The sequence below is a fragment of the Ictidomys tridecemlineatus genome, chromosome 10 (assembly GCF_052094955.1).
Source record: "Ictidomys tridecemlineatus isolate mIctTri1 chromosome 10, mIctTri1.hap1, whole genome shotgun sequence".
In the NCBI taxonomy this organism is placed as follows: Eukaryota; Metazoa; Chordata; class Mammalia; order Rodentia; family Sciuridae; genus Ictidomys; species Ictidomys tridecemlineatus.
Window position 1 is genome coordinate 76,063,638 of NC_135486.1, and position 12,552 is coordinate 76,076,189.

The window sequence follows — 12,552 nt, forward strand, 5'->3', positions numbered from 1 at the left end:
TCTTAACCAAAGAGGATTCAAAATTCTAAACTTTTTAATGACATATATTCCTGTGTTTTTATAAATTTTTTTTCAAAAACAGGACTTCTGATATACTCAATTCCCACTTTTTGGAAGACTTACAACCTCTAGAAATTTCAACAGAAACAGGATACTACAATACCCACTAACCTATCATTACAGTGTTCTACTGAAGAGGAATTTCCTTTTCTAGAGAAAAATCATCAAATAAGAAAGAAAAAGAAATATAACTCAGTTTGATTCAAAGGGTGCTTAAAAAATATAAAGTGAAATCTAAGAACAAAGCTAGGAAAGGCAAATACTGCCTATGTGACTTGCCTTACAAATAACAAAAACATCCATTTGTCAGAGTAATTTTTCCAGAATGAAATCGTATTAAGTCATCCCCATAACTGAAATTCTTTAACACTCTGTAAAGTCTACAAGATGAAGTCTGAGCTTCCTAGACTGTAAGTGACCTGAAGCCTGACTTCCTCTCTCCCAGCTTTCTCTCTCAATCTCCCTTCCCACCTCTGCTCTACAGTATGTTCAACTGCTTAGTAACACTTCCTTGGAGTCAAATCTTAACGCCTTTCTCATGGTGTTACATTTACCCAGAATGTTTTATCTGTGGTACTCTCTACACACACTTTTTTTTTAATGGGAACGGCTCAAATTTCATCTAAAAATATTAATACACAAATAGCTACCATATACTAAGGACATTACTTTAGTAACATACAAACATACAATATTTATCTAGTACCTCAGTGCCAGGAATAGTGTTCGACACTAGGAATTTAATAGTTTTTGCCCTCAAGGAGTGTACAGATTAGAGAAAGATGGGAGAACAAACAAGTGGATGATTTTTAATATAGAATGATAGATACCAGAAAGAGGAAAGAGGAGAGCTATGGAAAAGTACAATGGGCTCATCTAGCAAGTGAAGTGGTACAGAAACCACAGGAAAGAGCTCTTAACTAGAAAGCCAAGCTGAAGGTGATTTAAAAAAATATATATAATTTTAAGTGTGAAGTAAGAAGTTTGGACCTAACTTTAATACCAGTGTTTAGACCACAATAGTATTATTCACTCTTTGCAGCTCCTCCTTCTTTACAACAAACACACAAATACTAATATTTTAACAAATAAAATATAAAAATAAGTCAGTAAAATGGCATAGCCATGCCCCAAAAAATGTGTTAAATCTCTCCGGATCAGAAATCTAACAGGAACACAAAATATGAAACAAGCTAAGTCCAATATGGGCCCCAGAGCAGGAAAAAGCAGCAGGAAGTCTGACCCTATGGGATATAACTGTAAATAAAAGTGTCCCATATAAAGCAGGGTCAGTAGCCAGGCTCTTAGCTTAAAACCAGGGACTGCTTTTCTTAGATTCTAAAATAGACTGAAAAAGGCTTCTGCTAACTTTGCTGAAGCTACCACTTATAGGAGTTGCTGACCTAATGCCAGCTGACTTGGTGACTGAATCTGTGATGTCCCCAATGTCACCAGGGGCCAGGGCTCTATCTACTAACATAGACCTGATACTGATATGGGAACTCCAAAGCCAGGCCGAGATAACTACAAATCTGCTAGAGCAGCAGGGAAAATCACAAAGAGAAAGAGGGAGACTATTGGACAAAAGGAAAATAAATAAACAACACATCAGAATGTGCCTGCAAAATTACAGAACATGATAAAAACACCAATAATATCAACAATCATAACAAATTCACCACAGATAATTTTTTAAGTTATCAAATGATCTAGAAATTACTTTAAGAATATAAAAGATTCATAAAAAGTTAAAAAAAACTAACAAAAGAATGGAACAATTGTAAAAATAAGGAGAAATGAAAAAGAACCAGTGGACATAAAAAAGAACCAAATAAAAATATTCCAGGACTGGGGCTGCAGCTCAGTGGTAAGGCACCTGACTAGCATGTGAGAGGCACCAGGTTCAATCCTCAGCACCACATAAAAATAAATAAATAACAGAAAAAAAAATCTTTAAAAAAAAAAAAAATCTAAGTGAGATAAAACCATTGTCACTTTGAAATAAAATATGTTAACACCATTAGGCACCTAACAAGCCATCTGCCTTCAACCTCACAGGGATCCAATTTTTTAGTGTACAAGACACTGTGTCGAATTCTGAATTCAAAATTAAAAACATAGAATACCTGTCCTCAAAAACACTCACATTTTCAACAGATGCTACCAAAACCTTAACATTACATATTAGAAGAAATCTTGGTTTTTCAAACATGAAAGCATTTTTTAAACTAAAATGCTTGCTGCTTCTGTTTTAATTTTCATGAACTAATGGCCATCTTCACTAGAATTAGCACTTTACATTAGATAAGCATTTTTATAAAATTTCATGAATGGAACTGAAATAAGAAAAGCCACTTCTTTCATAATCTGGTGTATTTGAATGCATCTACCAACCATCCTTGTTTATTCAAAGTATTCCAACAGGAAAAAGGATACCATTGAAAAGCTTTGAAAATCAAAGACCACTTCTTGCAATATTCTTGGTAGAAAACTCATACTTCACAATAACAAAAACTTAATTTTGCTGGGATATAGTTCAGTTGGTAGAGTGCTTGCCTTGCATGCATAGGCCCTGGGTTCAATCCCCAGCACCAAAAAAAAAAAAAAAAAACTTCATTTTATCAACTACCAAATTAATTACATCGATTCAAGAAAAGCTGCATCTAATTCATATGAAGATAAATATATATCAATATAAATAATATGCAAAAAATTAACCTCTCTAACATTATATTCCAATAAAGAAATGTTCACTACATCTCCAAGAATTTTCATCATCAGAAAATCTACACTTTGAAACTGCCATAGGATTCTAATAGGATAAAATTTCATTTCTTCCTCACCCTCTAAAAGAAAACAGTTAACACAAAATAATAAAACCAGTTCTGTTCACAAGAGAAGTGGTCAAAAATGGACAGAAAGTATTATATATATATCATCTTCTTTAAACCGAGAAGAAAAACCTATATCAAATCTGGTTAAGGGGGTTGGGGTTGTGGCTCAGTGACAGAGCGCTTGCCTTGAACATGTGAGGTACTGGGTTCAATCCCTAGCATCACATAAAAATAAATAAACAAAATAAAGATATTGTGTCCATGTAAAAATAAAAAATATTTTTTAAAAAATCTAGTTAAATCCAGGATAGCCTTGGTTTCTTATTCCATCAAATGCATTGATAGAGATATTTTTATTTTGTTTTGTCTTGCTTAAATATATTAACCTATGTTACCCAATGATTAAATTTCACACAATAAAACCTCTCTCAATTGTGGCCAATGTCAATATTCCCTACTTATATTTCTAAAGGTTCATTTTCCAATGGCTAGTCATTAGAAATTTTCAAATGACAGATAAGCCAAGAAGCTAATGACACAAATTTCCTCATCACATCTAACTTCTTAGAATAAATCAAACATCAAAAAGCATCTCCTTGCTTTAATACAGACAAGCATATATATAGTATTGGGAAGAACCAGATTTTTCAATCTCTGAAGAAGGGACATAATTCCACTTTGTCTAGTAACACATTTTTTTTCTTTTTTAAAGAATAATTAATACTGCAAATGCTCCTGAGACCGCTGAAATGAATCAAAGAAGCACACTTACTCATGACTGGAAATGTTTCTGTGTGTTGTCCCAATCAGATACTAAACCAAAATCTGCTGTCCAAGGTTTCTCAGAGGAATACATGTCCTATTCTGGAAACAAAAGAGAAAGGAATGGTATTTTCGAAAGGTCAATATTTACAATAAGATTTTATAAAAGGAAATGGAAGAAAATAATTTCATTTCAAAATTTACCTATTTCCAGAAAAACCCCTTGTTACACCATTCTTTTAGAACATCATGTTAAATTCACATTTCCCTTTTTGTGAAACAAATTACTTCACAAATAAATAATATATAGAAAGTAATTACCACACAGAAGTTCATTAACAAGTGTCCTTTGGCTTTAATACTACAAACATATTTCTTTCCCATTCTCAGCTAAGTCATATAAAGAAAGCACTCTATCTAAAGATAGCACGTAAAGCTCAATCAATGTATTTTGATTGCATATAAATGATTTATAAAAGTCATGAAATAAAGATCACCAAAGTTATGGCTATAGACTTTCTCCAATAAAGGTCATCTTCCTCATTACAAATGTAAAATGAGCTCATTGTATTATAATAATAAGGGAATAACAGTAAAGTACAAAAAAAATTCTCTGTAATACCCCCTACATTTACCCAATCACGTGGGCACATTTCTCTTCAAGGCACATTTTCTAAGTTATTTTTAAAATACTTGATAAACACTAAATTAAAAATGTGTATTTAATTATTTTCACTCAAACATAACATAAAGCACCATCTTGTATTTAGTATTAATGTAGTGTCACCCCTTTTCTCCACAGAAAAGTCTTAACTGGACTTCTCCAGAAATCTTCACCATGGCTGATTTTAGGACTGTCAGCAAAAGAGTTTCTACAAAAGAATTCAATGTAGATAAACTTCCTATTTTCGTATTGTCTTATGTGGCCAAAGGCTGGGAAGGAATCAGCACTCCAAGTGCTGGACAACCCCTTAATAGTTTTTCACAAACATGTATCCAATATAGTAGTTTGTAGAAATGTGTAAACAAGGCCACTGGCCTTGAGCTGGAGCTTCACAGAGATGTCTACATTTCTAAAATAAGAGAAGTTACCAAGTGGGCTCCATGGTAACAGCTGGCAGGGGGAAGAAAAAGGGGAGAAGAAGCTCTCTGCTTCTCAGGTGTTGTCCTTGAACGGTTAACTTGCCCAGAACAGTGAAAGAAAAAAACTGTTTTTAGGTGAAGTTCTGTAGACTGTGAACTTCTGAGTACCTCCCCTTACATATAAAATTCTGAAACTACCTGAACTTGGGGTTCAGGGGATTGATTGATTACAGCAGAAGCTGTGCCCTCTGAACCTGGCTGCAGCCAAATAAAATTGTTTCCTGCTATCTTCAGTGCCTTACCTCATCAGTACCTACAACATGAACACAAGCTTAATACTTTCCCTAAGATTTACATTATAAATCTTGCTCTTTATCAACATATTTTTAAATAAGAGATAATACCAAGCCTATATCTAAACATAACCATGGTTCCACAAATGCCTTGCCTAAATCTAATATATATAATTCCACTGATAAGATCAATTTCAATACAAAATTCACACTTGTGGTACCTCATGGGCAACTTTCTTCATAAACCAGTGAGCTATTTTTTGCAATCACAAAAAGTTATAGTTTCTTAATATCTATATCACTTAAGAAAACAGTATACTTAGGCCCTCTGCTTTTGAATCAAAATTGGGTAATGCTTTTTGAAGAAATAATGCTTGCCCCATCTATATACTTACTCATTCTATGTAATAATATACATGAGAAGTACATAGTTACAAAATGTAAAACCACTGCATAAGCATTTGTAAGTACAGCATGGCTCAGCCACTGTAATTAGCAGAGGCATACAATCATAGTTCTGCCACATAATCACCTGATCGCTATCCCACATGCTTTCTTCTTTATCTGTGCACTAGTAAATGATATTCAGATAACCCAATTACCCCAAAGGAAATGAAAAGTTGTATGGAAAATCTAAAACAACATATAATCACCAGGTTAGTTTTTAGAATACATGATAAACATTTCTCACAATAAATATACTTTCTTGACAGTACTTGATTAAGTCTGATTTGTCTTCCCTCCTCAAAAACATGCTAAATGATGACAAGGACAGCCCCACCTTATAAATACACACTGTAGATTAGACATTCACAAAATGACTCAGGTGTCCACTTACATTTATATATGTAGTCAAGTCTCTTTGCCCAGGTACTTTCCTTCTTGTTCATTTTATATCAAAAATAATTTTTATCTTAAACTTAAAATTCCTAAATGGTAACATCAAAGCACCTAACACTAAGTAATGTCCCCTCCCTGCCCAAAACCATAGCCAAATAAATACTTTTTTTTAAGTTGTTGATAGACATTTATTTTATTTATTTATATGTGGTGCTGACAATTGAACGCAGTGTCTCACACGTGCCAGGCAAGTGCGCTAACCCCTGAGCAATAGCCCCAGATGCAATAAATACTTTTTCAAGGGTTTAAATTCTTAAACATAAAGAATTTTATCAGTACTAAAAACACTTATCCTCAGAAACACCAAGATAATAAGATTTTAAAACACCAGATTTATAAACTTACATCTAAAGTAACAAATGCACATAAGTCTTATAGTAAGAAATATGCATATGTGAGAATTAATGTAAAATATCATGCAGCAGTTCCTAGGAACATTTACAAAAAACTTATAGCCAAAGACACTTGTTCAAGATTCTTTACATTAATCGCAGCTTTAAAATGTAGATCCCAATTACCTACTTTCACAGTAGGTAGTCTACCAATTATTTTAAGCAACAAGGCAGTAAAGTAGCACAGTAGATAAAATGTTTGTTCCCTTTCTCCTCCCCTAAACACTACCACTGGATATACAAAAAAGAAAAAAAAACTTTCTAATTTGCACCCCATCCATCCCATCCAAGTATGATAAAATAATGTATCTTAAATCCACAATGTCACTAGGAGGTATTACTGGGATACTTCTGCAAAATGTAGCCTTTAATCTCATTTTCAGGCACTTTGGCTTGGGGGAGGGGGCTGTCTTGTTGGAGGGGGCTGTCTTGTTGGAATGTGGGAGAAACTGGCTACAAAGTTCTAACTAGAAGCTGTAAGAGCTGAGTTTGCACTGCACCAGGAGAGATGCACACCAGGTGGCTGCTCTCCCAGAGTAGATACCTGGCCCATAACTGAAGCCAACCCACAGCTTATAGCCAAACCCCAACAAATCCAGTCAAACTCAGCAGAGATTACAGATCTGTGAGCTAGAAATAAACATTTGTCATGTGCCACTGAAAGTTTGCTCTTGTTACCCAGCATTATTATAGCCAAAGATGACTAATAACAAAGAATAAACATAAAGGCCCATTAGCAACTAATGAAATATTTTAAAAATTTGACTAAATTTTCAAGTTATAAAGGCTATATTTAAATATCTAGCCATATACTATTCATAAAAACATACCTAAATAAGAAGGACACATAGAGGCTGGGAATAAAAATATTAAAAATGTATATTAAGGGGCTGGGGCTGTAGCTAGCTCAGTGGCTGAGCACTTGCCTGACACATGTGAGGAATTGGGTTTGATTCTCAGCACCACATACATATAAATAAAATAAAGGTATTGTTTCCATACACAACTAAAAAAAATTTCTTTAAATGCACATTATGAAAATGCTAAACAATGTAACTACAGAAACTCTTTCACATCTGTACTAAGATATATATTGACCAATGCTAACAGCAATGCTATTTATAATACAAAAAATGGGAATTCCACCAGCAGAAGGGTGAATAATTATGCCACCTTTATACAAATAAGTATTATAAAGCAATGAAATGAATGAACCGTGTATATCAGCAAATAAATCTCACAAATATTATTGATATACACTTATATTTACTAGATTTTATGCACATAAAAATATGTATACATATACAATGAATATTAATATCAATGGTACAATATTTATATAATGTTATAAAATACATGAAGCTAACAATAGTTTAGGGACATATACATATATAATGAACTAAAAAAGTAACAACAGAGTGCTAGACCTCACTCTGAGGCTGATGATTTCCCTAAGCCAGGAATAAGATGAAAGTAGGGAGAGGTCATTCAGCAAGAGACTGGTAATGTCCTACCACTTCAGCTGAAGGAGGAATGGAATATACATCATTATGCAATAGGCAGTATATTATGCAATATGTTACCTGTAGTCTTAAAACATCAAGAGTTTTCTTTATGTAATATGTTACATATAGACTTTTGTATGAGTATTGTATTTTATAGTATTTTAATACAAAAAAACAAACAATTTCCAACAAAATTCAGAAAGGAAATGATTATAAATAAAAGTAACATAAATATGTATAACCACATGTATAAAGAAGTTAAATGCAGTTTTAATTTTTAAGCCATAATTAAGAAGCAGAAATGGTTGTAACGACATTTATTCCTTAAAAGACAAATACAAGTAATAGCCAGTTCTATTACAAATTGCAAGATAAACTTTCTGTCAAAAGAGATTTATGATTATACATTATCCATGTGTAAAAAGCACTGGCTATGAGCTGGAGCTACAGCTGTGGTAGAGCGTTTGCCTCGCACATGTGAGGCACTGGGTTCGATCCTCAGCATCACATAAATAAATAAACAAATAAAGATATTATTTAAAAAAAAAAAAGCACTGGCCACCCAAACAGTTGTATTATTTGTACTGTATGATCTCAGCTATCTGACCATCGAAGCTTCTGATCTTACCTTCACAAGCTAAACAATATTAGCTCATTTTCTAGTAGAAATTCCCAGGACCTATTCTCTAAATTGCTACTAGGTGAACTGTCATTCCCTCCTCTACCCCCACCCCACGGCTCCCCCCCCCCCAAAAAAAAAAAAACTCGTGAAAAATTCCTTCACTGAAGCATTATTTGTAACAGAAAAAAATTATAAGATTCAGTGTTCACTAATATGGCTAACTGAATTATTCATTCACTTACATGTAGTAAACTCCCTCACATCCATTAAAAATGTCTCAAAGAAACTTAATGACAGAAAATGAATGAACACTCTGAGATGGGCTTTACACAATTTTATCAGTCAGCAAAAAAGAAGTATCAAAAATAATGCTTCATCAAAGTTAAATTGATTTCCTAAAAGACATATATAAACCAGTACTTAAATGACAGATACTCACTTACTATGCATTCAATAAATACTCACTAAGCAGTGCTCAGGAGCCAGTTATTTTCTTTTTTGGGGGGATGGAAGGATGGGGGGGGGAATGAACTCAGGGGCGCTTAACCACTGAGCCACATCCCCAGCCCTATTTTGTACTTTATTTAGAGACAGCATCTCACTGAGTTGCTTAGCACCTCACTTTTGCTGAGGCTGGCTTTGAACTCCTGATCCTCCTGCCTCAGCCTCCTGAGCTGCTTGGATTACAGGGATACCCTCGAGCAGCTCAGGTATTTTCTAGGCACAGCAAACATAACCATAAACAACAAAGACCCTATCCTTATAGAAGTTACAGTACAGTAACTCTAGTACCTTCCTTTATTAATGCACATTCATAGTTCATTACTTCCACTATGTATGTCAAGACAGATACCCAGGTAATAGCTTATCATTCTAGACAAAAAATAATAATAATAATAACTTCAGTTAATATTAGTCATTATTCATCAGACAGTCTCACCACTCTTTCACAATTCTTAAGCTTTCTATAAACAATGCTCTTGCTGCAATTTATACCACCTAAAACACAATGCTAAATTCCCACAGCTTGAAGTACTTTTGCAGCAAAAGTATAGCAAATGTCCTGTAACTGCTGGAGCAAAAAGTTTGTTTACCCTACTCACTAAATCAACAAAATACTTCCTGCTAGAAGATCAAAGAATGAGATAGGCTTAAAAGCAAAATGAGAAATAGTTTGGTTTCATTGGTTTGTTTATATGTGTATATTTATGAAGCATCTGATAAGAATGCTTTCCTCTTCACAGGTAGAATTTAAGTTTCCAAGAACTTAACAAATTCTAATAGTTTTACACTGGTCAACATATGAACTTGCAGGCATTTAGAGAAAAAAATGTCCTTTCTAAGTCTTTCTTACTAATTTCAGTTATAGATAGTCAGGACCTTTCAAAGGTGGCTTATGATGTCACATTTGCCTTATGCACTTGATACATCATATTATTACTGTACCTAATGCCTTAGTTCTACAGATAAAATGTAAAATGAGGGCTGGGGATGTAGCTCAGTTGGTAGAATGCTTGCCTCATATGCACAAGGCATACCCCAGCACCACAGGAAAAAAAAAAAAAAAAGAAAAAAAAAGCTAAAATAAAAGATACACTATCTCTGATTTTCAGGAGCCTGACATAATTTTAAAAGCTGGTTAAAATTCCAGACTGTCAATTATAATAATGAGCATTATAGAAGACATACCATAAAAGAAAACAAAAAAGAAAAAGTAGACATAATTCATTTTAAGCTCTATCTTCAAGGAATTTATATCAAAATTCCAAACACCAGAATGTATTAATCCATTCACTTAATAAATGTTAATTCAGCTCTGCAATATGCAAAAATTGCTCAACTAGCTTGTGATAAAACAATCACAGCACACTTGATCCCATCTTGCCACTAACAGAATGTATTCAGGACAAAAGTACTAAAGGAAACTGAAGTGAAGTGGTAGTCAAGGGTTTTTGCTCATTCAAGAGCCCTGTCCTGAATGAAAATGAATATTTGTAAGCCATAAATACATAGAGTTAAAGTGAGACTGTCAAAAAAAAAACTGGAATTCAGCAAGATAAGGGGAGACTGTCAATTTCACAAGGAAATCATTCAACATATGAAAAATTCTAGATGCAAATGTATTACAGCTCTGCCATTAATTAACTAGAGGAATTTAGATAGTTACTTTAGTTCCCTTAGCCTCTGTTTCTTTATTTGTAAAGTTAAAATTTCCACCTGCCTACCACTCAGGATTGTCATGGGATTATGCATGAAAAATGCTTTGGTAATTGACATATGTATAAGTACTGATCCATTTTTGTCTCATTAAAAAATAAGTGAGTTGAACACAATTTTTTTAAGTTTTCTTTCTAGCACTGTATTATTTATGACTCTAAAAATCATTTTCATTAATTGGGCAACTAAGAAAGATTCTACTTTATTTATCATAGTGGGATCAACCAATAAACCCAGTAAACCAGGTATGAGCTAAAATAAATTGGTCTAAAATGTTGGTTTTGTTAAAATCATCATCATCATCATCATCATCATCATCATCATCATCATGGGGCAGATCCACCAGACATTTGAAAGAAAGTCAAGGTGATTATTAACAGTGAAGTGGTCACAGGGAGCCCTTAGTTTGTGGGGAAACTCTAGATGGCAATCCTCAGCAATAAGGACTCATTTCTCCTGGAAGAAAAGTGTTTATGTAATAGTCAAAAAAATATTTCCCAAGCAAGTCTGATGAATGAGCTTAGAATTCAAACTGACAATAATAAAGCACTGGATCACGAACAAAATGTGACATTGGGATGTCAAAGGGATAAGGCTCAATACCTCCAAAAAGCAATTTCTAAAACAAACTTCAGAAATTTCTCTTCAGCAATTAATGTAAAGTCTTAGCACTAATTTGAATACATATTCTAAAATGCTGCTTTAAAAATTAGCCTACTAGCAGGGTATGGTGGCACATGTCTATAATCCCAGCAGCTAGGGAGGCTGAAGCAGGAGGATCATGAGTTCAAAGCCAGCCTCATTAAAAGCAAGGCACTGGGCTGGGGATGTGGCTCAAGTGGTAGCGCGCTCCCCTGGCATGCGTGCGGTCCGGGTTGGATCCTCAGCACCACATACAAACAAGATGTTGTGTCCGCCGAGAACTAAAAAATAAATATTAAAAAAAAAAAAAAAAAAAAGCAAAGCACTAAGCAATTCAGTGAGATCGTCTCTCTAAATAGGGCCGGGGATGTGGCTCAGTGGCCAAGTGCTCCAGAGTTCAATCCTTGGTACAAAAAAAATAAAATAGCCTCCTACTTCCAAATCAGACCCTTCTACCTAGTCCCGATTTTCCAATAACTAAGCATCTGGCTTGAAAGTAAAACATAAACACATAAAAGTTATATAAAAGACAACACATGAGGGAAGGAGCTGCATTTCCAACAAACCAGGTATATAAACCAACCCTCTTGCTTAAAGACCAAGAACTGGAGAGATATACGTGTACATACACACACATACACACACACACATACACACACACACACACACACACACACCAGTTTTACATTATTAAAAATATCAGGGATATATATTGGCACAATACTTTGGCAAACAGTGTGCTAAATACTAAAGCTAAATATGTCTACCTTTTACTCAGCAATTCCATTCCTAGGGATATATCCAAAAGGAAGAAATTCATAAGTACATCAAAATATACACATATGAATATACAGAGTAACTTCATTAGAAGAATCAAAGATTAAGAACAACCCAAATGTCTATTAAAAGTAGAAAGGATAAATAAATGGTGATAAATTCATGTATTAGGCTACCACAAGGGCTGACTATATTTTCCAACAATGGTCACTGTGATATTCCTGGTCCTACATGCTCCTCCAGAATTTGCCCCTCTCCCCCTGCATCAAGAAGCAGAATCCACTTCCGCTCTTTAAAGGGAACATTTACAACTGCCTTGAAGAATACTATGCAGTCAAAGTAATAGCACATAAACTCCAAGGCTAAGTAATAAAAGGCAACAGAGTTTCTGTCTGGGTCATGCATCTCTCCCCTACTCCCACTTCCCTTCACCTCCTTTCTCCTTTGTAATTCAGCCACAATGCT

General features: G+C 34.3%; 1 protein-coding gene across 1 annotated transcript in view; it reads right to left on the reverse strand.

Annotated features, from left to right (window-relative positions):
• The window catches only part of Usp6nl (USP6 N-terminal like), a 169,208-nt gene that overhangs the window by 149,805 nt on the left and 6,851 nt on the right, over nucleotides 1-12,552 (reverse strand). Inside the window, exon 2 of the mRNA XM_013356412.4 lies at nucleotides 3,667-3,758. Within this exon, the coding sequence (XP_013211866.1) occupies nucleotides 3,667-3,670 (4 nt within the window). The 5' untranslated portion in view covers nucleotides 3,671-3,758. The remainder of the gene's footprint in view (nucleotides 1-3,666; nucleotides 3,759-12,552) is intronic.